Below are 26595 nucleotides of genomic sequence, written 5' to 3'. Positions count from 1 at the left end.
TGGCGGTGTATGTGGTGGGGGAGGCAGGCAAAGAGTGGTCATAGGGGGATGAGGTATGGTTTCAGCCGATAATATACTGACATTTTCGTCCAAAACCGAAGAGTGATCAAACCTGGAGTTCAGGCTGGTTTCAGTGCCAAAGCCAAAACTGGAATTCAGTCGACCTATTCTATCTGGTTCTTATATGCCGACCATTGTTCCACAGTTGGATTTGCAGCAGTTTACAAAAAAGAAGATCTAGTCATTTGAGGGAAGAGTTACAGAAAGCCTAGAATCTCGGTGCAAGCACAGGGTTAACTATTGCATAGATGGGTCTTGAGCATCTTCCTAAATCATGTATATGAAGGTTGTGTCTCTAGAAGCAGAGATAGTGCATTCCATTGACATGATACCTGAAACGGGAATGATCTTTCGAGGATAGATTTTAGTTTCAGCAGTTTTTATTGATGACACAATGGAAAATACAACCAACAAGTAAGGAAAAAAAAAACCAACACCATCTTAATAAGTGCCAATTAAGGAGCTCATCACCAACAGTTTTAATACTTTTTACCCCACCCGACCCAACCCCACATCCCACCCCCTCTTACAAAATTCCAAAATTAAGGAAAAATTGTTTATACACTTTGACCCAGCCACAAGAACAATCTTAACCAAGCAAGAACAGAAATCTCCCCATAATCTCTCTACAACCCCCCTCCCCCTCTATCCCCTCCAGTCAACCCTGGATACTAATTTATAATCCACTCCTAACGTGCGTTACAACACCTACGGAACTAAAAAAAAAAAAAGGAAAAGAAGTTGTGTGCGCTGCCCAACCCTATTTAGGCGCCCAAGACCCTCATTCACAATAAGTCTGTACTGGAAGGAGTCTCCTCGCACCACATACTGGAGTAGATAGAGTCATATTGAGCTAAGAATTAAGAATTAAGCTCCTGGCCCTATGCGGAAGAGACCGAATGTACACATCCCACACTTCAAGAAACACTTTCCAACGCTTGGGTGAGCACTTAGCATCCTGACGTTCCAGGAGCATCAATGCATGCATTTGATTCCTCCAAGCCCAAAAGGAAGGGGCCTCCTCACCAACCCACACCCCCAGAATAATTCTCATACCCATCACTCCTGCCTTACCAAGAAACAATACCTGCACCCGATTTTGGATACAGAAGGCTTCATACTTGTCTAGCAAGAACCCTGCAGGGGAAAAGGGAACCGCACGTCCCAACAACTTAGTAAGGTAGCAAGATACATCATTCCAAAAGCTACTAATTTTCAGGCAACCTCTAAACGCATGAAAGAAGGAAGTCTGACCTTGTTTGCTCTTCTGACATGTTGGCGACTCAATCGCGCCCATCTTAAAAAGTTGCTCCTGCATAAGATATGCTCTTTGTAATGTGCGAAACTGACACTCCCTCAGCTCCGCACTCACCGAGATCTCTGGAATACGTTTAATGAGCTTATACAGATCAAAGGAAGTACCTGGCAACCCCAAATCCCGACACCATTTAGCAATAAGATCCCCATATTGTTGAGATGGCAAAATAGTCTGCAGTTCTTTGTATAGGCCAGACATTGATAGTCCCTCATCCTGAAACTTATCAAAAAATGTCTGTAAACATGTCCCTAGAGAGGACAACAATGCGAGCGTGTCCAGGGAGTGCATAGAATGCCTCAATTGGTTGTAGGCCAAAAATCTTTAATCTCTACTACCCCCCAATCGCACAAAATACTCCAAGAGAGCATCTTGCCTTGCCCATCTAAAACATGTTATAACAGAAAATAGCCCTTCTCCGCCCATCGTCTAAAACTCACATTATCTTGCCCTGGTGAGAACTGCAAATTACCCCAAATTGGTAGCTGATCCGAAATCTCGGGCTGACCTCCAAGAAGTGGAACTAAATAACACCACGCCTGTCTTAACGACTGAAAAATTACGCTACGATGGACACATAAGGGCAGATGGTCCGTTGAGGAATGCAAAAGGGAAAGAACATGCCAAGGAGAATAAAAAGCCGCCTCATACATACGCGGAGTATAGCTTTGCTCCTCTAGTATCCAATCCCCCAGGTGCTGAAGCAGGCAAGCATAATTATATAAACGTAGATTTGGAAGGCCAAAACCCCCATATCTCCAGGAACCAATTAGATACTTAAAAGGCACCTTTTGTTTCTGCTCAGTCTCGCAAAAACGAGACAGTAATTTTTGTAAAACAGCCAAGTCTTGTTTAAATAGTTTGGGGGGCAATAATTGAAGGACATACAACCACTTAGGAAATAATACCATGTTAAAAAGTTGGATTCTTGAAATAAACTACAAAACTGGATGGGGAAGAGGAGTTCCTCAATTTGCCAATTCGCACAAACAATATAGGAGCTCAAAATCATGGACACACTTCAGATGAGAAGGAGGAAAAAAGCCTCGAGAAGCTCCTAGGTTTTTTAATAAATAACCTTAAAGGAGCGGGACTTCTTCATCATAGGCAAAAACCTCCATTATGTAGTGTGTTAACTATAAACTTAATAAACAGCTTGCTTAATGAACTGCTCAAAACACTGAAAACTTAACTTTGTCAGATGGTCTCTGCAAGATGTTAAAGGATCTTGACCGTGATCAACGCTGGCCACTCAATACGGAGCGGACCCACTGCCGACTACAGCCACAGAGTAGAAACCAGCCACAACTCCAAGAATTGTCTCAATTCCACTTCTGCAATACTCTCCGGGAGTCCAACCAAGCGCAGGTTCCCTCTCCTCGAACGATTTTCAATGTCATCCACCTTATCTTCCAGTGATCGCATTCTATCTTGTAATGTGGTGTTCAGGGAGGAGAGTTGCTGCACTCGGTCCTCTAGATCTGAAACGCACTGACAGTATGCAGAAAATTTGCCCTTTAGGGACTCCAGTTTTCCATCCACATGATCTAACTTGTCTGCCACCTCTTGCAGTCGTTTGTCCAAAGAGTCTGCAATAGCCTTTTTCACCTCAGAGACAACTTCAGCCACCCATGCGGAACTTACAGAGGAGCCTCTGGGATCTTCTCCAGCCACCATCTTGGGCTCGCTGTGCAATGCTTTCTCTTTCTCCCACCATTGTAGCTTTGTAGACATGCTGGAGGCTCAAACTGATCTTCTTTACCACCACCTCGCAGGTTTTCAGAGCCTATGCCTCTATTTTGCTGGTTCAAACACTGAGAAAAAACTCATGGAGGGTGCGTTTTCGCGATCCGGGCCCAGGTCATCTCCCACCTATGCCCGCTCTCCTAGCACGATATCACGTGACTCCCTCGAGGATAGATTTTAATCTAACATTTTTTGTGGAAGGGTAACTCAATGTTAAAGTCCAATGGTAACAGAGGTTTTTCATAGAGTGAGGGAACTTCAGCAAGTCTATCAACCCTTCTGCATGATTAGACCCCAAAACAGCCTTGAAAACCATACACATCATTTTGAATCTAATATGCTGTGTGATAGGTAGCCAATGTAGCTTCTTCAGCTTTGGGGAAATACTGTCAAACCAACCTAAGTCATAGATTAGTCTAGCCACTGTGTTCTGGAGTAGTTGTAGTTGGGCTTTCAACTTACAGCTGATCTGAGAATATAAGGAGTTGCAGTAATCTAGTTGAGAGAGTAGTGTAGCCTGTGCCAGAGTTCTAAAGTCTTCTTTCCATAAAGAAGACCTGATCACACACAACTGCCTGAGCCTTAGAAAGATCTTCTTTCTCAGAGCAGCAACCTGTTTTTCGAATGTGAGGTTGGAATCCAAAATTACTCCCAGTACTCTATAAGATCCCTCGAATTGCAAGTTTTTGTTGGATGCTAAGACTACATAACTATTTGGATTATTATCCCCAAACCAGAGTATCTTAGTTTGTGTTTATTCAAGTACAGATGGTGTCTGGTAGCCCAACTGTCGATATAGGAAATGCAGTGTGTGATAGAACTCAGAAAACTGTCTGATGTTCCCTTCAATGGGCAGAGAAGGAAAATATTGTCTGCGTATGATAATAAGGTGATTCCTCCCTCAAGAAGAAGATTGCTCAAGGAACTAAGGTAGATGTTAAACAATTCTGGAGAGAGGGGGGATCAATGAGGTACCCCGCAGCCGGAGTTCCAACTGGATGATCTGTCCATGTGCCCCTTGTATTAGGCTGCGTTTGGTTTGCTATTCTGTAAAAAACATATGAAATATCACAAAATATTATAGAAAAAATTGTACAGGAATTAGAGAGAATTAAAAGTCTTTAATTACTCACCCACCATCACAGCATCTGACATCAGTTGTAAAGTTATAACAAAACTTACAAAATCTAACATCAGTACCTCTGGTAATTATAAGTAATTAGACTAATTATATAAAGAAGAGAAAAAGAAGGAAGAAGAGATTGTTCCCCATACAAAGGTCACAGAACAGAGAGAAAGCAGAGAAAGAAATAAAGAAAGAAATAAAGAGAAATATTCTTAGATATTTCCCTTCGGGAAAAACCATAGACCATTGGACGGATCTGAAACTCTCTCCAAGTATATGTAGTTTTTCAGAGTTCCTTTGTCTGAAGCGTGGCTTTATATGCTATGGTGAGCATCCACCTCTCCTCTACCCTGGACGAATCATAGGTGCTGGACGAATCATAGGTGCTGCATATGGGCTGGAGACTTGTATTTGGGACTTTCATATGTGCTGGAGGCTTGCAATCAGTCCTTGCCATACTTTTTCTCAGTAAATCACTTTTGCAACAGGATATACCAGGTGTCTGAGTTGTCTTAGCAACAGTCTCACCATCAGAGCATGTGACCAACCAGAAATTCCTTCATGTGGCTGATAGGAAAAGAGAGATTGGGGATGGGAAGTAATACAGTATACCTGAAGTAAAACATTATAGCTTATAGCTAAAATGATAGACATATTTCCCTCTTTTTGGCTCCCAGTTAAAAGGAATAGGGAGGCAAAACCAGAGTTGAGGTAGTGGCAGGTTCTTCAGCAAGGAAGTGTGGTAGGGTGTGGGAGTGGTAAGTTGAGAGGTAGAATAAATCATGGTAGAAATTTCATTAAGCATAATTTCTGGTAGTAAAAGGTACAGAGAACAATTTCTAAAACATAGAGTGAAAACAGGGGAGAGAGCAAAAGAGAATAAGGAAAAAAGCCAGAAAACCAAGGAGTTCAAGAAAGAAACCTTGAAGAAAGGGAAGAAAATTAGAAAAATAGGAAGTGATAAGAGAACACTAGGAAGAGGCAGCAATAGAAACAGATACAAAATCATCAACATGCGGTGTAGCAGGAGTAACAAGATTTTTTCCATAGCATGGTGAACAATGTATAAGCAATTAACATGAATAGTGTTATGATTCTGCTAGATAGGCAGGGGAATGATGGGGACTCTCTCCTGATTGACTTGTCAGGGGCTGAGCCAGCAGATGTCAGAAGCCTGATCCATTTAAGTCTGCCTTTCCCCTGCAATCATTGCTTTGGTGTTGATTGCTCTGATTGCTTTGCTGAAGCCAGTCTGCGCGTGGTCACTCCTTGGAGTTTAGCCTTTCTTTCTCCTCCTGCTTGCTTATTCTGTGTGTGTGTGTTGTGTGTGTGTGTGTGTGTGTTCTGGGTATTCCCAGCTTGAGCCTGATTGCCTCACTCCCCACACCTGGTTTGCTTTCTCCTGCTCTAACGTAGTGCAGTCTGGGGTAAGCTTGTGCCTTGAGTCATTTCAGTTTGTTTGTTTAACTTTCTCTCCCTCGATGTTCCCTTTGTTGTGCTGATCTTCTTCTCTGCTCCCTGTGGTTCTGCCTCCCCCTGTCCTTGTATTTTGCTCTTGTTTGTTTGTTTTAGTTCTCTTTATTTATTTAGATTTTGCTCACACCTTTTTCAGTAGTAGCTCAAGGCGAGTTACATTCAGGTACACTGGATATTTCTCTGTCCCAGGAGGGCTCACAATCTAAGTTTGTACCTGAGGCAATGGAGGGTTAAGTGACTTGCCCAAGATCACAAGGAGCAGCAGCGGGATTTGAACTGGCCACCTCTGGATTGCAAGACCAGTGCTCTAACCACTAGGCCACTCCTCCACTCCACTTTGTTTGCTGTAGCTGTCTTCTGTGTACGGGGAGCAGCGTTCCTTTTCTGGTCTGTGTGTATCAAGGCAGCTTCCTCTGTTTGCTTACTCTCCCCTTTATCTTTGTCTGCTGAGTAGCTCTGCCCTGTTTTTTCCCTTTAGCAGTTCCCTTTTTCACTTGGGGGTTGTGGGGCCAGCTTTGTATATTCCTTAGATAGTTCTCCCTTTCCCTTTGTATGCTGTATAATCAGCCTAGTGTGTTCCCTGAATCGTTGTATGTTGTAGGTACAGCCTAGTTCCTTTGTGGGCTGAATGGTTCAGCCTAGAGTGTATTCCTGTAGGTGGTTTTCCTTCCCTTGGTCCCTGAGTGCTGTAAGGTACAGCCTAGAGTGTTCCTATGAGTGGCTTCCCCTTTCCCTGTATCATTGTATGCATAGGCGCCCGGTATAAGAGGCTTGGGGAGGCTAAGACTCCCCAGCCGTAGCAGGAAAGCATTAGGCGTCCGGGGGGGGGGGGGGTTTGGCCGGCCACCCACCCGTTTGTCAGAATTTCTGGGTGGGCAGGCGAGCAGCGCCGTGAGTCTCCCCTTCCCTCCCCTTCCTTACTATCTGCCCCGCACCGCCCTTGGGGTTTTTAATCTTTAATGTACCTCCGTCCTAGCGCCGGCCACGTCATTTCGAAGCCCGCCCTGTCTGTCTCTATTCTTCTCTCCCTTCATGAGGTCAGTTCGTTCCCTCAGAGTCCCACCCTCGAGGAAATGATGTCAGAAGGCGGGACTCTGCGGAAAGAACTCACATCACGAAGGGAGAGAAGAATAGAGACGGGCAGGGTGGGCTTTGAAATGACGCGGCCAGCGCTGGGACGGAGGTACATTAAAGATTAAAAACCCCAAGGGCGGTGCGGGGCAGATAGTAAGGAAGGGGAGACTCACGGCGCCGCTTGCCCAGATGGAGGGAGGCAGGGGAGAGGAGAATCGCGCTGGGTATGGATGGAGGGGGGCAAGGGAGAGGAGGGTTGCGGAACATGGGTGGATAGAGGGCAGGGCAGGGGAGAGAGGAGGGCTGCTGGATATGGATGGAGGGGAGGTCAGGGGAGAGGAGATTTGCTGGACATAGGTGGATGGAGGGGAAAGTAGAGTTGCTGGACATGGGTGGGTGGCTAGAGGGGCGAGGAGGGTTGCTGGACATGGGTGGATAGAGGGGATGGCAGGGAAGAGAGAAGGGTTGCTGAACAGGGGTGGATAGAAGGCAGGGCAGGGGAGAGAGGAGGGCTGCTGGAGATGGATGGAGGGGAGGTCAGGGGAGAGGAGATTTGCTGGACATAGGTGGACGGAGGGGAGAGTAGAGTTGCTGGACATGGGTGGGTGGCTAGAGGGGAGAGGAGGGTTACTGGACATGGGTGGGTGGCTAGAGAGGAGAGGAGGGTTCCTGGACATGGGTGGATGGAGGGGAGGGCAGGGGAGAGAGGAGGGTTGCTGAACATGGGTGGATAGAGGGCAGGGCAGGGGAGAGAGGAGGGCTGCTGGACATGGATGGAGGGAAGGTCAGGGGAGAGGAGATTTGCTGGACATAGGTGGATGGAGGGGAGAGTAGAGTTGCTGGACATGGGTGGGTGACTAGAGGGGAGAGGAGGGTTGCTGGACATGGGTGGGTGGCTAGAGGGGAGAGGAGGGTTGCTGAACATGGGTGGATGGAGGGGAGGGCAGGGGAGAGAGGAGGGTTGCTGGACATGGATGGAGGGGAGGGCAGGGAGAGATGAGAATTGTTGGACATGGATGGAGGGGAGGGAAGGGGAGAGAGGAGGGTTGCTGAACATGGGTGGATAGAGGGCAGGGCAGGGGAGAGAGGAGGGCTGCTGGACATGGATGGAGGGGAGGTCGGGGAAGAGGAGATTTGCTGGACATAGGTGGATGGAGGGGAGAGTAGAGTTGCTGGACATGGGTGGGTGGCTAGAGGGGAGAGGAGGGTTGCTGGACATGGGTGGGTGGCTAGAGGGGAGAGGAGGGTTGCTGAACATGGGTGGATGGAGGGGAGGGCAGGGGAGAGAGGAGGGTTGCTGGACATGGATGGATGGAGGGCAGGGGAGAGAGGAGGGTTGCTGGACATGGATGGAGGGGAAGGCAGGGAGAGATGAGAATTGTTGGACATGGATGGAGGGGAGGGAAGGGGAGAGAGGAGGGTTGCTGAACATGGGTGGATAGAGGGCAGGGCACGGGAGAGAGGAGGGCTGCTGGACATGGATGGAGGGGAGGTCAGGGGAGAGGAGATTTGCTGGACATAGGTGGATGGAAGGGAGAGTAGAGTTGCTGGACATGGGTGGGTGGCTAGAGGGGAGAGGAGGGTTGCTGGACATGAGTGGGTGGCTAGAGGGGAGAGGAGGGTTCCTGGACATGGGTGGATGGAGGGCAGGGCATGGGAGAGAGGAGGGCTGCTGGACATGGATGGAGAGGAGGTCAGGGAGAGGAGATTTGCTGGACATAGGTGGATGGAAGGGAGAGTAGAGTTGCTGGACATGGATGGGTGACTAGAGGGGAGAGGAGAGTTGCTGGACATGGGTGGGTGGCTAGAAGGGAGAGGAGGGTTGCTGAACATGGGTGGATGGAGGGGAGGGCAGGGGAGAGAGGAGGGTTGCTGGACATGGATGGATGGAGGGCAGGGGAGAGAGGAGGGTTGCTGGACATGGATGGAGGGGAGGACAGGGAGAGAGGAGAATTGTTGGACATGGATGGAGGGGAGGGAAAGGAAGACAGGAAGGAGATGCACATGGATGAAGGGGAGAAATTCTGGACATGCATGGAGGGGAGGGAAGACAGAGGAACGAGATGCACATGGATGGAGGGGAAGGGAGAGAGAAGAAATGCTGGACATGGATGGAGGGTAGGGAAGAAAGAGGAATGAGATGAGGGAAAAGGGAGAAAACCTGCACATCGATGGAGAAAATAGGCAGAAGCTGGATCCACTGGACAGTCAAGTCTGCAGAGGACCCAACTTTTACTTACGGATGTAAGGCAAGAAATGAAGAAGAAAGGCGGAAAGTAAAGAAATAAATGGAAAGGAAACCCTGGAAATGGAGTTAAGAGGACAGATAGCAGCAGAATTGGATACTGGGCCAGCATGATCAGAAAAACAAAGTCACCAGACGACAAAGGTAGAAAAGATCATTTTATTTTCATTATAGTGTTTGGAATATGTCCACTTTGAGAATCAGGTGCTCAACATTAAAAGTTTATATTTATTTATTTACTTAGTTATGGCATTTTATCCCATATTAAACATGAATTAGGGTGTTTTGTGGCTCTACATGAGAATTGTGATATTATGATCCCTTGTTTCATATTGTTGACGGTCTGCATTTTCCATATGGGTGGTATATTGGTGTATTAGGTTCTGCCCAGTGTAATATTTATGTTACAGTAAGGTTCTGAGTGTGTTTTTGCACAAAGTTGTGCATAGTGTTTTGCAGTTGAGCGATTGTGGTTAGTATATGCTTTGAGCAACCACTTTATTCTTTGCATATGATACATATCTAATATTTCAATTTTAAAAAAGGTATTAATTGTGACTTTTATTTTTATTTTTTTTCTGTGTTATCAGACAATTATGGATTTAAGCTCCACCCCTGGCCCCACCCCTAACCCCACCCCCTTTAGCCTTCCCAAACAGTTGGGCCACCGACCGCCTATGGTTGTATGCTGTAGGTACAACCTAGTTCCCTTGTTCAGCCTAGAGTGTATTCCTATAGTTGGTTTCCTTTTTTCCTTGAGTGCTGTGTTGTATAAGCCTAGAGTGTTTCTTTCTGGGGCTTCCTGTATTCTTGTTTGCCTGTGGCACAGCCTTGTATACCTTTAGAGGCTTCTGCCTCTCACCCTTTCCTTTGTGGCTCTACCCTGCACTGTGTGCGCTGCTTGTGGCCCAGTTGCGTGTGGAACTCTTGTTGTTCTTTCTCCCTTCCCAGAGTGTGACTCGGTTCCCGGTCGGCCATGAGGCCTGCTTGCTTCATCTCTGCATGAGTGGGTTCCTGATCGGCTGTATCTCCCACTTTCTGGTGGTGACTGTTGGCTGTTGTGAGTGTGCGGGGCTTGGTGGCTGGGGTGGTGTGTGGGGCCTGTTCGGTCTACCCTAGGCCTTGGCCAAAATCCTATACTAGGCGTCGGCCTGGGCTCAAGGGCTCACATCCAGAATAACAAACAGTACATAAAACAGCTTGTGATGTAAGGAGTTAATTAAGTAATAAAAATAAAATCTTTGGAAAAGTCCATAATGTGTGGTTTTACAATGTAAGCAGCTAGAAAGCAGGGTATTCAAAGACACTTAAAACTTTGTTGATTTGATAAGTAGACAATCCTGGCATCAGAGAAATCGACGGTCAGTGTAGGTTCTGGTATTATGAAGCAGCAGTCTGTACACAGTTGGAAGGTTCACACAGGCAGGCATCATGTTGCATGTAGAAAACTTCCATTTAGAGGGCTAATGGTTTCTAGCAAGTTAAATAGTCCACTTAATGGTTGTTGAATTCCTTAACAGCATGGCATTAACTCAAGGGTGTTCTCAGATTTCATGGTTTGCACAGTTCAAGGTATATGTAGGATATAATAAAAATCAATGGCCATACTTGTCTGACTAAAAAGAGGATGTCAGAAGTCATATACATGTCCGTGTACAAACATTTCTACATAGATTTAGTTTACACATGCATATTTTCAGCTCTCATTACAAATAGACTTTCTCATTAGTTTAAACATTTCTGTAACTTTCAACATAACATTTTCCAAAATTGAATGGGAGAATTCTTGTAAGTTCTGCACAATTATATTCCATACAATTCAAGACATTATTTTTTTAAATCTTTATCATAGGGCTATTACAAACAAGCTTATTGAAAGCATTAGATAGGCACATTACATTTATTATTATTTATTATTATTATTTTGTGCATTTGTATCCCACATTTTCCCACCTTTTTGCAGGCTCAATGTGGCTTACATTGTTCCGTTATGGCATTCGCCGTTCCAGAGTAAAAAAGGTTACAGTTGGAATTGCATATAGAATAGGATGATAGACATAGAAAGAAACCAGTTAGAATGTAAGGTAAAGTGGTGATGTGTAGGAGTTACAATTATTGATCGTTGTGGTATGCCTTATTGAAGAGATATGTCTTCAGAGATTTATGAAAGTTAGTTCGTGAATTGTTTTTAGGTTACGTGGTAAGGCATTCCATGGAAAATAAATTAGGAAAAAATAAAAATTACATCAGCATCCAATTGTTAACAATGGAAATTAGGGAAAATAAAGTTCTATATTTCTCCTAAGAAAACTAATTCATAGCTTGCATAACAAAGAAGATTAGGACATCAAGTAATCAGTTAGGAGCACAGTTTCTCCATTTATAGTAAATAAAGGTAATAAAGAATACAGAAAAAAGGGGGGAAATAGACAGCTGTTTAGCATTATCATGATGTAGAAATATCCCTCTTTTTTCTGAGATAATATGGTGAAAGAGAAGGCAATTTAAGTAAATTGGGGCAAACTAGGCAGTCGCCTAGAAAGGCACTGTCTTTGTTCTGGGGCAGTACAAAACATTTTCATTCAAGGTACACAAAAGATATTAACTTCTTCTTTATGTAAACATTCATCAAGATTAACGTTTCCTGTGGGGCAATTTCTATTGAATCTCAGTTACCTGAGGTACAGTGACACAGATATATATATATATATTATTTTTTTTTTTAAATTTTAATCATAAGAGTAATGAACTAAACACATTAAGTAAATCAGGAGACAAATTTTACTTATCACTAATCACATTAGCAAAACAAAACTTTCAGCAGGACTGTGGTACATCCTGTGTTGATGAATCTCACTTGCAAACTACAGCTGATTGCTCAGGGATATTAGGGAGGAATAGAATGTAACCATATGGGAACAATAAAACTGTATCACAAAGTTTAAAGTATAAAAGTATGTAGCATGTAGGCATAACAGAAAAATACAAGCAGGAGCCTTACAGCAAATCTCACAGTTAATGTAAAATGTATCCTTGTATTAAAAACATACTAATCAGAATCTAAAATGTGGATGTCAAATTTTGAATCCAATGTAAGAAAAATCAGCTTTAATAAAAAAAAAAGAAAAATCCTAATGAGACAGACAAAAGCTGCATCCTTGACTGACCTTTACAAAGATTCACATAGATCAGGCAAGAAATATAGCACATATTTCTGTACAATCAAGATGGGGCAAAGATATCATCCAAGTAAAAGTAGTCTTTAAAGAAAAGTTTAGCTTAAAGAAAAAGAGACCCTAATTCTGTACCGAATGTGAAAAAATTACACTTTAGCTGTATCTAATGTATTACAAATATTGATAAAAGATAGAATATAAGTAGTTAACATGTCTACTAGGGAATGCAGAAAATAAATCTTTTGTTATATTGCATATACAACTAATATGTATTCAGGAGAGAAGCTTTTTATATGTACTGATTGTACTACTCACAAAATTGGAAAAAAGTCAGAAGTGATCACTTATACTGATTGTATGTAAGGGGTAACATAAAGACAGACAAACAAATAAAAGACAAAGAATTAAGAGGTTGTAAATTAGATCATGCTTCTGGAATCTAGTACTGGTCATAACTTTTAAATTAAACATGGTGTTATACACAAGTATGTATGATAAATTACCAAAACAGTGTCCTAGGGCTAGAAGTACTTCTTATGTGCAAAAATTAATAATATGGCATAGCTACTCCAGAAGTAGGAAAAAATGTACAATAGTTCTGTTTAAATGCTCCATTGAGATTCTTTATTTCTGCAGGTAATAAAGAGGCTCTTTGGAGTATATTACAAATAATATTTCTTTATATTCCACTGGTCTGGCTATGTCATTCTTAGGACACACATGTACATGTTTCATTCATAGTTTTTAAACCAAGCAGGGAAACCACCATAATTTTCATACTGGAATGTAGACCAAATATTCCTAATATTTTAAAAATGCTGAAAATAAAACTGTAGAATTCTTAGCAAGTTTATCAGGAAAACAAAATTGTTATCTAGAAATCATATACACAAAAGAAATAGTTGCATAGTATTGTATCAAATAAATAGTAGATTTAAGCCAGTAAGATTAAAATTGTAGGGCAAACTTGGCAAACTGTTTTTTTTTTCTTTTATGATGCAAAAGCAGTGCCAGGTCAGCAGTCAATTGCTTTGGTCTAAAGACAAAAGGTAATTTAATCCTTATCAGTACTGCTGGAATGCAGGATTCCAAGGGCTCACACAGCGAAGGAGATAACAAGAAATAGTAATCATTTCAAAGAAAAGCGCTTAGTGCTCTCAAACATAGTTAAGTTTCTAGCATTGAATTGAAAACAAAGGAATATTGCTAAGTAAACATGACAAACAGACACCTATAATTTATTTAGGCCAAGCCATGCAGTCCAGAACAAAGGAAACAACTTATCTATGCTCTCAGAAATATTCCCTCCAAGAAGTAAAAGAAAAATGTGTTTAAAAGAGAGGGGCTTTTTTCATTTTCAACTGGTGGAAAAGATAAATGCTAAAACAGTCACAGAGTTTTACTAATTTAGATAGTTGTATCTGACTATAACTAAGTAAAATATATCTCTAGTTACAGTGTTTTAAAGCCATGAAATCAAACATTTAAAAAAACAAGGATGTAAAGAAGCTTCTTGTGGCCACAAAGAAGGAATTCTCTACCAATCCTGTGCCTTTTTTTCTTTTTATGAAGGACTGTAGCTTTAGTAATCAGAAAACTCAGAGCTGAAAAAGGAAGCATGGTTTCAAAGAATGAGAACTAAGATTTGAACAGAGCTCAAATTACATAAAAATATATTACCTAACAGAATAGCAATTATATACTTATGAATTTTGGTGAAAATGGGGGGGAAATTGGGCTTGGGTAGAGTTAATCAGACAGCTTCCACTTCACTTACACTCATAAAAAGCAATTCCTGATCTCTATTGCAGTAGCTACAAACAGCAAATGCAAAACTTGGGACAAGAAAAAGGATTTCATTAAAAATAAATTTCTATAAATTAAACTACAATCTTCTCTCTGACCAGCAGATAGAAGTTTTAGTAGATGTTGTGGGTCACCATTTATATTAAGCTGCGTTTGGGGGATGGGAAGTAATGCAGTATACCTGAAGTAAAACTTTATAGCTTATAGCTAAAATTATAGACACCCTTGACACTGTTCCTTAGAAATTTCTCAAACCACATCAATACTACTCCTGTGAGTCCTATTTCAGATAGCATAGACAAGAGTATGGTATGGTTTATGGCATCAAAGGCAGCTGATATATCAAATTATGGTAGTACTGCCCGTATAGCCCCTGACTCAATAAATGTCTGATCTTGGTTATAAGAACAAGGAGTAATGTTTCTGTGCTATGATTCAATCTAAATCCATTCTGTGTCGTATGAAGAACATTAAAAGTTTCTATGTAATTTTGCAGTTGTTCATTTACTGAAAATTATAGCAACATTGCCATCCACGGGATACTGGCAATGGGGTGATAGTTCTCTACTTTAGTCAGACCAGCACTTGTAGATTTTGGCAGAGGGGTTAGACCCAGCTGGAGGTTGATATTAATACATTTGGTGAGCCAATTTAACATTTTCTGGTTGCATTTCGGACAGCAAGTTTGAGGGATAGATGTCCAAGCTGCATGATTTTTTTGAGAGTCTGGTCAGGTTCCTTTTAACAATTGTTGGGGTGACCTTCTCAAAGAAGTCCCAAGTTTTATCTGCTGTAACATCTATTTGTGTGTTATTGGATGAAGTAATTGCTGGTTTGGAATTGTTCGTAATGAAGGTCTGATTAATTTTCTTCAGTTTATCCTGAAAAAAAGTGTGCTAGTATTTCTTCCTCAGGTTGCAGGGATCTTGGAATCTTCAGTATATTATCAGTATTGGTCAAGTTCTCGTAAACTCTTTAGATGGATTGACTGAGTTAATGATTTCTCAGCCATAAAATTCCTTTTTGGCCTGTTCTATTTGATACTTATATTCCTTTATTTCTTTTCTCCAACTTGCATAGACTGAACTATCCCTTGTCCTTCTCTAGGTACACTCTAAGCACCTGCAAGATCTTTTTTTGATTGCTAGTGAGTTGCAGAACCAAGGATTAGCTACCTGTCTCACTTGTTTTGCTCTGACAGGAGCTTCTACCTCAAGAATATCATTAATAGTAGTATCCCAAACACAGAAGTCATAATTTTGGGAATCTGCCCTTAGTTTGGGTAAAACCAAGTCCAAATGATTCAATCTTACTTTTTTGGAACTCAATTGTATTCTCTTTTTGGTTTGATTTCGAATTGATAAGTTTTAGATAAAACGAGAGGGAGTAATGGTCTGACTATATTAGGGGGGACCAGCTTAAGCTGGTCCAGGAGTAAATGTTCAGAGCTTCTGGAGGAAGCCATAAAGTCTAATTTGTGGCCTTCCACTTATGTGACCTTCCAGGAATCTAAAAGCAAATTCAAGGACTCTAAGAATGTTGTAAATTGTTGCACATAAGGGTTCCAAGTGGTCTTCTAGATGTAGATTAAGGTCACCTAGGATCAATAGGTCCGTACAGTTCAGTACAAAGTAAGAAATCTTTTCAAATTATTTTTCTTGAGCTTGTTGCCATGGCTTAGGTGGTCTATACATAAGCAGTAAGCCCAGGGAACATGTCTTAGACCAGGATAACAAGTTACAAGTCATAATTTCTAAAAAGTCATCTCCATAATAATGTATGAATTGGATATCTAGGAAACCTCTATACAACAAGGCCAGCCCACCCCCTTTCTTGTTTTGTCTTGGGCAGTTCATGGCCTTAAAACTGGGTGGGCAAATAGCCAGAATATGTGGTGAACTGTAGTCTGGGATCCATGTTTCAGTTATAAAGAAAAGGCCTGGTGTGAAGTCTCCAATAAAGTCTGCACTAACAGAGGACTTTCTGCAGACAGACCTTGCATTAAAATATAAGCATTCCATCACGTTATAGTCTGTATCTACTAAAGAAATCTTAGCGCAGTTGATCTTAATTAGGTTTTGGTGAGATCTGCCTTTACAACAAGTTCTAAAAGATCTATGTGTTGAACTTGTGTGGACTGGGATCTGATTGGGGTATTTTGACATGCAGTCTATGGGGTTATCTGGCTGTCTGAGATTGTAAATACCATTTTTCAGTCACCGGGATTTAGTAATGTATGTTGGTATCAGAGACTTGTTACAGATACAGATAGTTAACTTATAACCCGCCAATACCAATCATGTAGTTCACAGCGGGTTACAGTAAGAAAACTAGAACACAAAAATGTCTAGGATGCAAAAGAGACAGAATACATCAAAGTTAAAGCCTAATCAAAGCACTTGGTCATTTCTTTGCTACATACGTCTCAAAGAGTAACGTCTTTAAACCCTTCTTAAACATATTATAACTGGTCAGAAATATCAGATCAGCTGGTAAAAAAAACTCTAAAGGAATTTGTGACAGTATGCTTTTCCAAAATAAGATCTGATCAGTTCTAATCTAGACAATTTTATCATAGAGTGAGGGCAAGAGTTGTTCCTTCTATGTTATACAAATTTTAGCCAGTAGAGGGTAAGAGAGGCTTGGAAATGATCTGACCAGATAACCTGAGCCCATTTACTATCAGAGCAAGAAATTTCTTAAGTCGATATAAAGGAATAAGCTAATAAATCCAGATGGTGATGGTGACCCCTTTCATGAGTAGAGGAGGGGATAGGCAATACTTAACCAAATTCTCTAAAAATATTTTTAGTTCAACCACATGGGAATCATCCTTGGCTTCTAAATGCAAGTTTATATCCCCCAATAATAATTTATGTGCTGAATTCACAGTGCATTTCCCTACAAAATCATAAAAGTTGTCTTTCGCATTAGGCCATTTACCTGGCAGACAATAAAATAACATACAGTGTAAAAATCCGACCAAAGAAGAATCACAAATTTTACAACATAAAATCTCTAAAAAAAGGAGAGCTAAATTTTTCCTCTAAATTAATATTAAAACAATCTCTGTAAATAATACCAATCCCTCCCCCTTTCTTCCTTGCCTAGATACAGATATAAATGTGTAACCAACACGGCATAAAATCATTTAATGCTGGGTCATCATCTGATGTGAACCACGCAAGCCCTGGATGTATCTCAACTATCCAATCACGTATGGTATCTGCCTTATTACACAGAGAGCAAAAATTAGCATAGAAAAAAGTACAGGGATAAATTCAGTCTGAAACTCGTGTTGTACTGACGGTTTTTAATAATACTGTCTATAACTAACTCTGGTCTGATACTCAGCTTTGTTTCTATTAGATCGATATTTTCGCTCTCTAATCAAGACCTCAATAGGCCTAACTAAAAATCAAGAGCAGTCCAATAAAGAATTGTCAGTCGAGTTCATAACAGTATAAGGGAAATTAGGGACTGACAATATCGGTAAGCCCCAAACTAACTGTGATCTGTCACCAATTACACCCAAGAGAAAGAGAATAACGGTATAAAATCATAATCAATCCATTTTAAAATGCAAAAATAACTCAAACTAAACAAGAATACCAAATAGGTTACAGAGTGAGTAAATGGTGATCTTTAACCTCGCTACAGGCACCATTCAAAGGCACGCACTAAGGTGTGCGCCTTTGGCATACACCTTAGGCACTGCGCCGCTGGCACCACAGTGTAAATCCCTTAAAGTAGGTCACGTCAGATGAAAGTGGGCAGAGCTTACTCCCACACCAGTAGCAGAGTGATAGGAAAAGCAAGTGGCGGAGTATGCTGCCACGCCCTGGACGCAGATGAATGATTAGAAATAATGATGGCAGGATCTAATCGCCACAGATTAGTTAACACAAGCACAGCAGTCTAGATGAAAACATTTGCTGGCGCCAGTTTAAATCCCTTAGAGCAAAAACAGTGATGTTGTTAACTGTGACCTCTACTGTGCAGTTATTTTATCTGCCATCATTTACTGTGTTACTGTGAATAAACGTGTGGATAAACATGAGCCAGCTGATATTGTGTGTCTAGATAGTCAGAAGGCATTTTTTTTTTGTTACATTTGTACCCCGCGCTTTCCCACTCATGGCAGGCTCAATGCGGCTTACATGGGGCAATGGAGGGTTAAGTGACTTGCCCAGAGTCACAAGGAACTGCCTGTGCCTGAAGTGGGAATTGAACCCAGTTCCTCAGGACCAGAGTCCACCACCCTAACCACTAGGCCACTCCTCCACACAAAGTACCTCATGAATGACTCGAGGTGGCCATGAATATCTTGGTCGCTCAGTGCCAATTTTGGGGCACAGACTGTAGAAGTCTGCCCAGCACCGGTCCTACTACCCAACTATTGGGGTTGTTGCCAAAGTACATTCCAGTCTGCCCAGCATTCGATGCCATCCTTTTTCTATATAGTGTTCCTTTCTATTTATCTCACGCATTCTTGAATTCCATCACTGTTTTTGTCATCACAGCCTCCTGAGGGAAGGCATTCCAGATATCCTTCATCTTTTCTGTAAAAAAGTATTTCCTGACATTGCTCCTAAGCCATCCACTCTGCAACCTCAACTCATGACCTCTGGTTCTACTGCTTTCCCTGTCTCTGAAAGAGATTAGTTTGCATATTAATACCTTTTAAGTATTTAAACATGTAACCCTGGTCTCTCCACACACAGTCTGGGCCCCAACTAGCTCATCGCGGGTCAGGGGGTACCCAAGACCCAGGGCCTCAAACAGATCTTCTCCAAAGCACTGCAGCTTTTTCTGGTCACATACACTGAGCTGAGCGTAGGCCGGGGCTGGATAAATATCTGGAAGGCCATAAGGTTTTGAGCTGGGGCTTTATTTCTCTTTACTCTGTTCTCTTTCCTTTACCAGTCTGGGAGTAAATAAGTTTCACTCTCACTCAAAGAAAAGACTCCAATCCAGAGTTTATGCAAACAAACCAAACTTTACTTAAGGCTCTGCAACAGGCAGTTCAAATCCTCTTTGAAACACACAGTCAGTTTGTAATCCAACTTGATATTATTATTACATTTGTACCCTGCGCTTTCCCACTCATGGCAGGCTCAATGCGGCTTACATATTATATCCAGGTACTTATTCGTACCTGGGGCAATGGAGGGTTAAGTGACTTGCCCAGAGTCACAAGGAGCTGCCTGTGCCTGAAGTGGGAATCGAACTCAGTTCCTCAGTTCCCCAGGACCAGAGTCCACCACCCTAACCACGAGGCCACTCCTCCTGATATCAGATGCAAACTATAAATCCAGAACCAAACTTAGGGATATGGTGTATCTTCTCAAATGCAGTTTACAGTCCTACAGTATGCACATATTTGTAGCTCCTCCTGCCTATATCTGTCCTTTCTGGGTGTAACAACCTAAGGCTGTGCCTGCAGCACTTGTGCAGCAAGGAAATCTTCCTTTGGATCAGACCTCCCTGTCTGTCCACCCTCCTCTCCGGGCTACCACCTTTGGCTCCAAACAGATCTTCCCACTTGGAGCACCCCTCCACTTCATGGCTAATGCTTTGCTGGCAGAAACGTCCCTCAATGCTCAGCCTTAGTTTCTTGAAGCCATCCAGTACATCCCCCCTCTCCACAAGGGTCCCGGTGGGGTAGAGGCAAACAAAGACCTTGTGCTTTCCCCAACACTAACATTTATTAACTCCTCCCCTATTCAACAACCAGGAACATTTCCCACTACAACTTACCCAGGAACCCACCCCCTTGGGCTGGATCCTTTACCACCCACAATCTCAGAACCCTCCCCTCAGTAACTCTGGAGAGTGCTCTCATGGTCTTTAGTAATCCCCATTATAAGAGGGGATTACAAACATCTGTATCCCTCCTTTCCTCTAGGGCAGTGATGGCGAACCTTTCAGAGCCCGAGTGCCCAAACAGCAACCCAAAATCTAATTATTTATCGCAAAGTGCCGGTACTCATTATGGGCGGAGTCACCACATATGACTCCACCCCCATGATAGCCACACCCCTTACACCAGCCATGGCGCATATAAACAGACATCATTGAAAATATTATACTAGTATAGGAGAAAAAAATAACATGATTTTCTTCCATTATAAATCATTTCTGTAAGCTGTTACAGCTCCAGTATACCCAGTGCAAAATAAGACAGCAGATGTAAATTCTCAAATTGGACATATTCCAAACACTAAAATGAAAATAAAATGATTTTTTTCTACCTTTGTTGTCTCTGATTCTGCTGCTCTCTTAACTCCGTTTCCAGGGCTTCCTTTCCATTTCTTTCTTACTTTACTTTCCTTCTTTCTTCTTCATTTCTTGCCCTCCATCCATGTCCAGCCACTGATGTCCAGCCACCCTCCTCTCCCCTCCAGCCACCCATGTCCAGCCACCCTCCTCTCCCCCCTGCCTGCCCACCCTCCCTCCCAGCACCAGACAGGCCTCCCTCCCACCCAGCACCCAGTAGCACCCAGCTCCAGGCCTGCCTCCCTCCCTCCCAGCACCCAGTAGCTCCCAGCACCAGATCTCCCTCCCACCCACCCAGCACCAGGCCACCAACCCACCTAGCACCAGGCCACCCTCCAAGCATCAGGCCTCCCTTCCACCCACCCAGCACCAGGCCTGCCTCCCTCCCTCCCAGCACCAGGCCTCCTTCCCATCCAGCAACCAGTAGCACCCAGCACCAGGCCTGCCTCCCTCCCTCCCAGCACCCAGTAGCACCCAGCACCAGGCCTGCCTGCCTCCCTCCCTCCCAGCACCAGGCCTGCTTCCCTCCCAAACCGACGAAGCACCAGGCCGCCCTCCCTCCCAGCACCCAGTAGCACCCAGCACCAGGCCTGCCTCCCTCCCTCCCAGCACCCAGCACCAGGCCTGCCTGCTTCCCTCCCTCCCAGCACCTCCCAGCACCAGCGCTCACCCTCCCTCCCTCCTCCCAGCACCAGGCCTCCCTCCCATCCAGCACCCAGTAGCACCCAGCCTGCCTGCCTCCCTCCCTCCCAGCACCAGGCCTGCTTCCCTCCCAAACCGCCGAAGCACCAGCCAGCACCTCCCAGCACCAGCGTTCGCCCTCCCTCCCAGCACCTCCCAGTACCAGCGCTCGCCCTCCTCCTCTGAAATTGAAAAGGCGTCGGCAGCTACAGCAAAATGCGGCATGGTCTTCGCTTGGCGCGCCTTTGCTTCGATTCTGTCTCTCAAGCTCTGGTCCCGCCCATGGGCGGGATCAGAGCTTGAGAGACAGAAGCGAAGCAAAGGCGCGCCGAGCAAAGACCATGCCGCGTTTTGCTGTAGCTGCCGACGCCTTTTCAATTTCAGAGGAGGAGGGCGAGCGCTGGTACTGGGAGGTGCTGGGAGGGAGGGCGAACGCTGGTGCTGGGAGGTGCTGGGAGGGAGGGCGGGCGGCCGGGTGCTTCCGCGGTTTGGAAGAGGGAGTGAGGGTGGGCGGCCTGGTACTCGGAGGGAGGGAGAGTGGGCGGAGCGGACCGACGGCGCGCGTGCCAAAGGAGAGGGCTCTGCGTGCCCTCTCTGGCACGCGTGCCATAGGTTTGCCATCGCTGCTCTAGGGTATACATATTAAGGTCTTCAAGTCTCTTCTCATACGTCTTTTGGCACAAGGTCCATATCATTTTTGTCACCTTCCTCTGAACTGCCTCAAGTCTTTTGATGTCCCTAGCAAGATACAGCCTCCAAAACTGAACACAATACTCCAAATAAGGCCTCATCAATGACTTGTACGAAGGCATCAACACCTCCTTTCTTCTACTGGATATGTCTCTCTCTATGCAGCCTAGCATCCTGTACTCCTTGTTCAAGAACTGCCTTTCAGTTGAAAGAAGCCTGCCTCCTGTGCATATCTCCCCTCTCTCACCTTTCTCATCTTTGTCTGTCCCCATATGCTTTATGAGCAGGAGTTCTCAACCCAGTCCTAGGCACACACCCAGCCAGTCAGGTTTTCAGGATATCCATAATGAATATACATGAAATAGAATTGCATACAGTGGAGGTAGTGCATGCAAATTTATCTCATACATATTATTGTGGGTATCCTGAAAACCTGACTGGTTGGGTGTGTCCTGAGGACCGGTTGACAACCACTGTTTATGATAAAAACCACTGCCTATTTTAGTAGCCGCCCTCTCGACTGATTCCATCCTGTCCATATGTCCATATAACATTTTGAAGGTACAGTCTCCAGAATTCTGTGCAGTATTCCAAATAAGGCATTATCAACTCCTTTTTGCTGCTGACCCTTCCTCTGCCAATACATTCAAACATTCATATGGCTTTTGCCTTCACTCTTATCTAGCTCTTTAACCATTTTGAGATAATCAGATACTATCATACTGTCTAAAAGAAAAGGGGGGCTAATTCAGTCTCGAAGGTTTATGTACAGAACCACCTATGGAATACTTCTATGTCAGTCTATCAAAAGGCATCACAACCCAAAAAAATATATAAACAATAATTAATTTGGAATTAGTCTGCCTACCTACTGTTACTATCTTTTAATGTGATTGCTTTCTCTCTATTTTAGCATGATGAAGGTAAAGAATGTTCCAGTTTCAACACAAGCTCCAAAGAAGGAAATTATCTGATGTTTCCCTATGCTATGGATGGGAATCAGTACAACAATGATAAGTTCTCCTCGTGCAGCATAGCATTCATTGGAAATCTTCTAAAAGCAAAGAAAGACCAGTGCTTTGTGGGTATGAAGAAATGTTTCATGCTGGGTTTGCTTCAGAGCTCATCAATCTTAACATCAGCCATCTAAATATTTGAACTCTAGAGAGAGCAGTTGTCCATAGCCTGCTTAGGTGCAAAGTCTGGGGGTAGGCTTATACTTAAGGACCTGGTAAGCAGTTGTCAGATGAAATAATTTGTCCAACTTTTCTTTTGAAAATTCATTTGCACAAGTTTGCAGGCAAAAAACAGTCCCTGTGGACAGGGCTGTCCTGAGGGCTCTATGAGCTATGCGGCTGCACAGGGTATAAAGGATACAGGAATTCAAAAATTGCTTCCCATCCATTACCTCCCCTATGGCAGGTGCAGCACTAAGGTGAGGTGGGAGCGCTAAGGAGCATGTCACATAGGGACAGTTCTAGCTTGGGACACTCCTGCTGTGGATGTTGCACCTCCTTTTCATGAAGGTGGAAAAATGACAGGAAAACGTATGCACACAATTCTGATAAAATGTTATTCTGTGCACATATTTAGTCCCTGTGACTTAATTATAGCTCTATGATGGAAAAATTATGTTTCTTACTTGATAATTTTGGAAGAAAGAAAATTATCAGGTAAGAAACATCATTTTTCCTTCCTCGTCATCAATACTAGACCAGCCTAGACCAATGGGATATAGCAAAGCAGTCACAGCAGTAGGGCAGGACAAGAAAAATCAGTAGCCCCCTGGAACAAAGAAAAATGTCCATACAGACACCAAGAAATCTCTCAGAGAGGAACCCCGAAAAGCGGAACTGTCCACAGAACCCTAAGAGTGGCAAAAAGACAACGGTCTCAAGAGAGCAAGGCAAAAATACCATGGAGAGAGCAAAAACCCTGAGGATCTGAGGAGCCTGAGAAAGAAACCTAGAAAGAGACCAAAATATGGAAGCCAGAAAGACCCAGCTCCATCTGTAAAGAACATAGCAGAAAGGAGATGACAACCCATGGTGACCAGCAATTAAAGACAGAGAGGAAAGAAAACATTGTACACTCTCCAAACTGCCCTGAGTTGGAAATCCCCAAGAACAGCAAACAAGGAGCAGCTAGAAGAACCTAACCAGCTCGGACCTCAACCAACAGACCCTAGAATCATGTCCCACCAACGAGGACTTAGGAAGGCGTAAAACAAGCCTCCCGAGGAATTAGAAGCAGACTGCAACTCATTGGCAAACATCTCCCACACCCACTGGGGAACACAGAGCGGAAGCCTCCCGCTGAGGTAGCGGACCAAAGCCGGAGATCTATGACCGCTGGCTAAAAACAAACATGCCCAACCCAAGGCAAAACGTGCCAAAGACCAAAGAGAGCGGAATGCCCCCACTTCTAAGAAAGAAGAGGAAGCCACTCGTTCCGGAAGAAGTCTTGTCCAGGTTCTCCAGAGGAGCCATAATCAGCCACAGACAATCTGGGTGAAACAGCCACCCCTGGCTCATAGCATGGAACCTGGCTGGACAAGGAGAGAGGTGGCTAGGCACAATCTCCAGGAATGGAACCAGGCTCCACACAGAGATAGTGCCAGGTCCATACCTACCACAGCAAGTAAGGCGTAGCACTTCACAACCGTTCGTAGAAATAACCCGGCCTGGCCAGCAGCAACGTAGCAAGGCCCAACAGTCAGAGGTGAAGCAAAGCCCAACATCAAAAGACGGGTGAAGCCCAGACCTCCAGACAGGATAGGCCTGACCGCCAGAGATGGCACAAGGCTTGACATCCAGTGGCAGCGCAACGCTTGCCATCCAGACAATGAAGGAAGGCTCTACGTTAGAAATGAATCAAAACTCGCCATCGAAAGAAGAAGCAAGGATAGTGATCAAAATAGAAGCAATGCTGAACAAGGGAAAGGAAGGCTCCCGAAACACTGCCCAGCAGGTCACACGCTTTTCACTGCTGTTGCTACCTGCGGCCGCTGTAACCCGACATTGATGAGGTAACTTTTAAATTCCAAGGGAGGGGGGACTTGGAGCTGGGTGGGAGGCCTTGGAGCTGGGAGGGGGGCCTTAGAGCTGGTGGTTGGGAGGGAGGGAGAGAGAGAGAGAGAGAGACCGGCCTTGGAGCTGGGTGGGAGGCAGGCCTTGGAGCTGGGTGGGAGGCCTTGGAGCTGGGGAGGGGCCTTGGAGGTGGTGGGTGGGTGGGAGGGAGAGAGAGAGACCAGCCTTGGAGCTGGTGGGTGTGAGGGAGGGAGAGAGAGAGAGAGAGAGAGAGAGAGAGACCGGCCTTGGAGCTGGGTGGGAGGCAGGCCATGGAGCTGGGTGGGAGGCCGGGAGGCCTTGGAGCTGGGAGGGGGGCCTTGGAGCTGGTGGGTGGGTGGGAGGGAGGGAGGGAGAGAGAGAGACCGGCCTTGGAGCTGGGAGGGAGGGAGCTGGGGAGCCCAGCCCTGGAGCTGGAGAGCCCTAGGGATGGCCCAGGAGCTTGGAGGGAGGGGTGGTCGGCTCTGGAGCTAGGGTGGGGGGGCTAGGATGGGGCCCCATCAAATTGGTCTGCATAGGGCCCCGCACTTGCTAGGACTGGCCCTGCCCCCCTCCCTTCCTATTCCCCCTCTCCTCTCTATCCCTGTCGCAGTCTTTGGTCACAGTCCTCGTACTCCTCTTGCATTATAGCAATGTCTGTTTCACATGTTCATTATTTGTCCCCTGGCCTGGGATGTTAGCATGAGCCAGCAGTTCCAGAAATTCTTAGTGCATAGTGGCCATCGGGTTCTCAAGCTCGTTCTCTCCGTGCGCAACAGGTGGATCATCTGCCCTCTCCACTGAGACACACCGTAGGGCCCTCCACAGACAGCCATGCCAACAATATTGTTTTCTTCGCCACCATTACTGTGCACGGGGCAAATGCTCGGCATCCCCCTGGCAGGGGTCTGGATAGCCGCGGGTAGCTAAAGAGGAGTCGGGCATCCACTTGCCAGTTTATATTTCAAGCGGTGGCCATCTGCTTGAACAAGTCTCTCCAAAACTTCCTGACCTGCGGACAGCCCCAAAACATATGACCCAACGTTGCTCCTTCTGCTGCACATTTGGGGCATGCTCCATCCGGCGATAATCCCATATGAAATGCTCGTCTGGGAGGTATGTATGCTCTCAATATAAACTTAAATTGTAATTCCCAGAAGTTTGCTTGATCCATGTTCCTGCGGTATCCAATGAGATGTTCCCGCTGCATTGCAGCTGTTATTTCTGTCCCCAATTCCTCGCTCCACAGTTTTGATAGTCTCTCAAAGTCTGGTTCTTTTGCCATGTCTTTTAAGTGCCTATGGTAGAACGTTAGTGGGACTTTGTGTTGTGCCCCCAATGAGAGCGTCGAGCCCAACTCTTCTTGCACATCCTCTGCTAACGCTTCTTGCGGGAGGCTCGCTATGTAGTGCTGTAGTTGGTAATAATGAAACCAGTCTGACGAGCTCAGGGAAAATTGTCCACGGCTTGGACTGTCCTTCTTCATCTATGGCCTGCAGCACATACTCCAGCCCTTTCTCTTCTTTGACAAATTTTATAGGTTAGTTGTGCAAGCTAGGGAAGAAGTGGCTTTTGGAGCCAGAGCTTTGGTGGCAGCCTGGCAGGAGTACTTTCTCCCCACCTGAAATAAGGATTGCTTTGTTAAATGCTATATATTCTGGACTGGTCTGGTTAGGATGAAAGTGAAGGAAAAATTTGGTCTTACCTACTAATTTTCTTTCTTTGAGTCCAAACAGACCAGTCTAGATGCCTGCCCTGTAGTCTAAAGAGTGGGATCCTTATTGATTGCTCTTTCTTAATTTCTGATCTAATGTAGACTATAAGGTGTAGCCAGTACCTCCTTAAGTTGTTCTAAGGTAGCACATCTAAGTTCA

General features: G+C 44.5%; 1 protein-coding gene across 1 annotated transcript in view; it reads left to right on the top strand.

Annotated features, from left to right (window-relative positions):
- The window catches only part of LOC115480953 (disintegrin and metalloproteinase domain-containing protein 10-like), a 261843-nt gene that overhangs the window by 130978 nt on the left and 104270 nt on the right, over nt 1-26595 (top strand). The window contains exons 10-11 of the mRNA XM_030219937.1: nt 18027-18097; nt 22588-22759. Coding sequence (XP_030075797.1) covers nt 18027-18097; nt 22588-22759 — 243 coding nt within the window. The remainder of the gene's footprint in view (nt 1-18026; nt 18098-22587; nt 22760-26595) is intronic.

Source organism: Microcaecilia unicolor, chromosome 11, assembly GCF_901765095.1.
Source record: "Microcaecilia unicolor chromosome 11, aMicUni1.1, whole genome shotgun sequence".
In the NCBI taxonomy this organism is placed as follows: domain Eukaryota; kingdom Metazoa; phylum Chordata; class Amphibia; order Gymnophiona; family Siphonopidae; genus Microcaecilia; species Microcaecilia unicolor.
The sequence above is the reverse complement of the archived record's forward strand: the minus strand, read 5'-3'. Positions and strand labels throughout refer to the sequence as shown.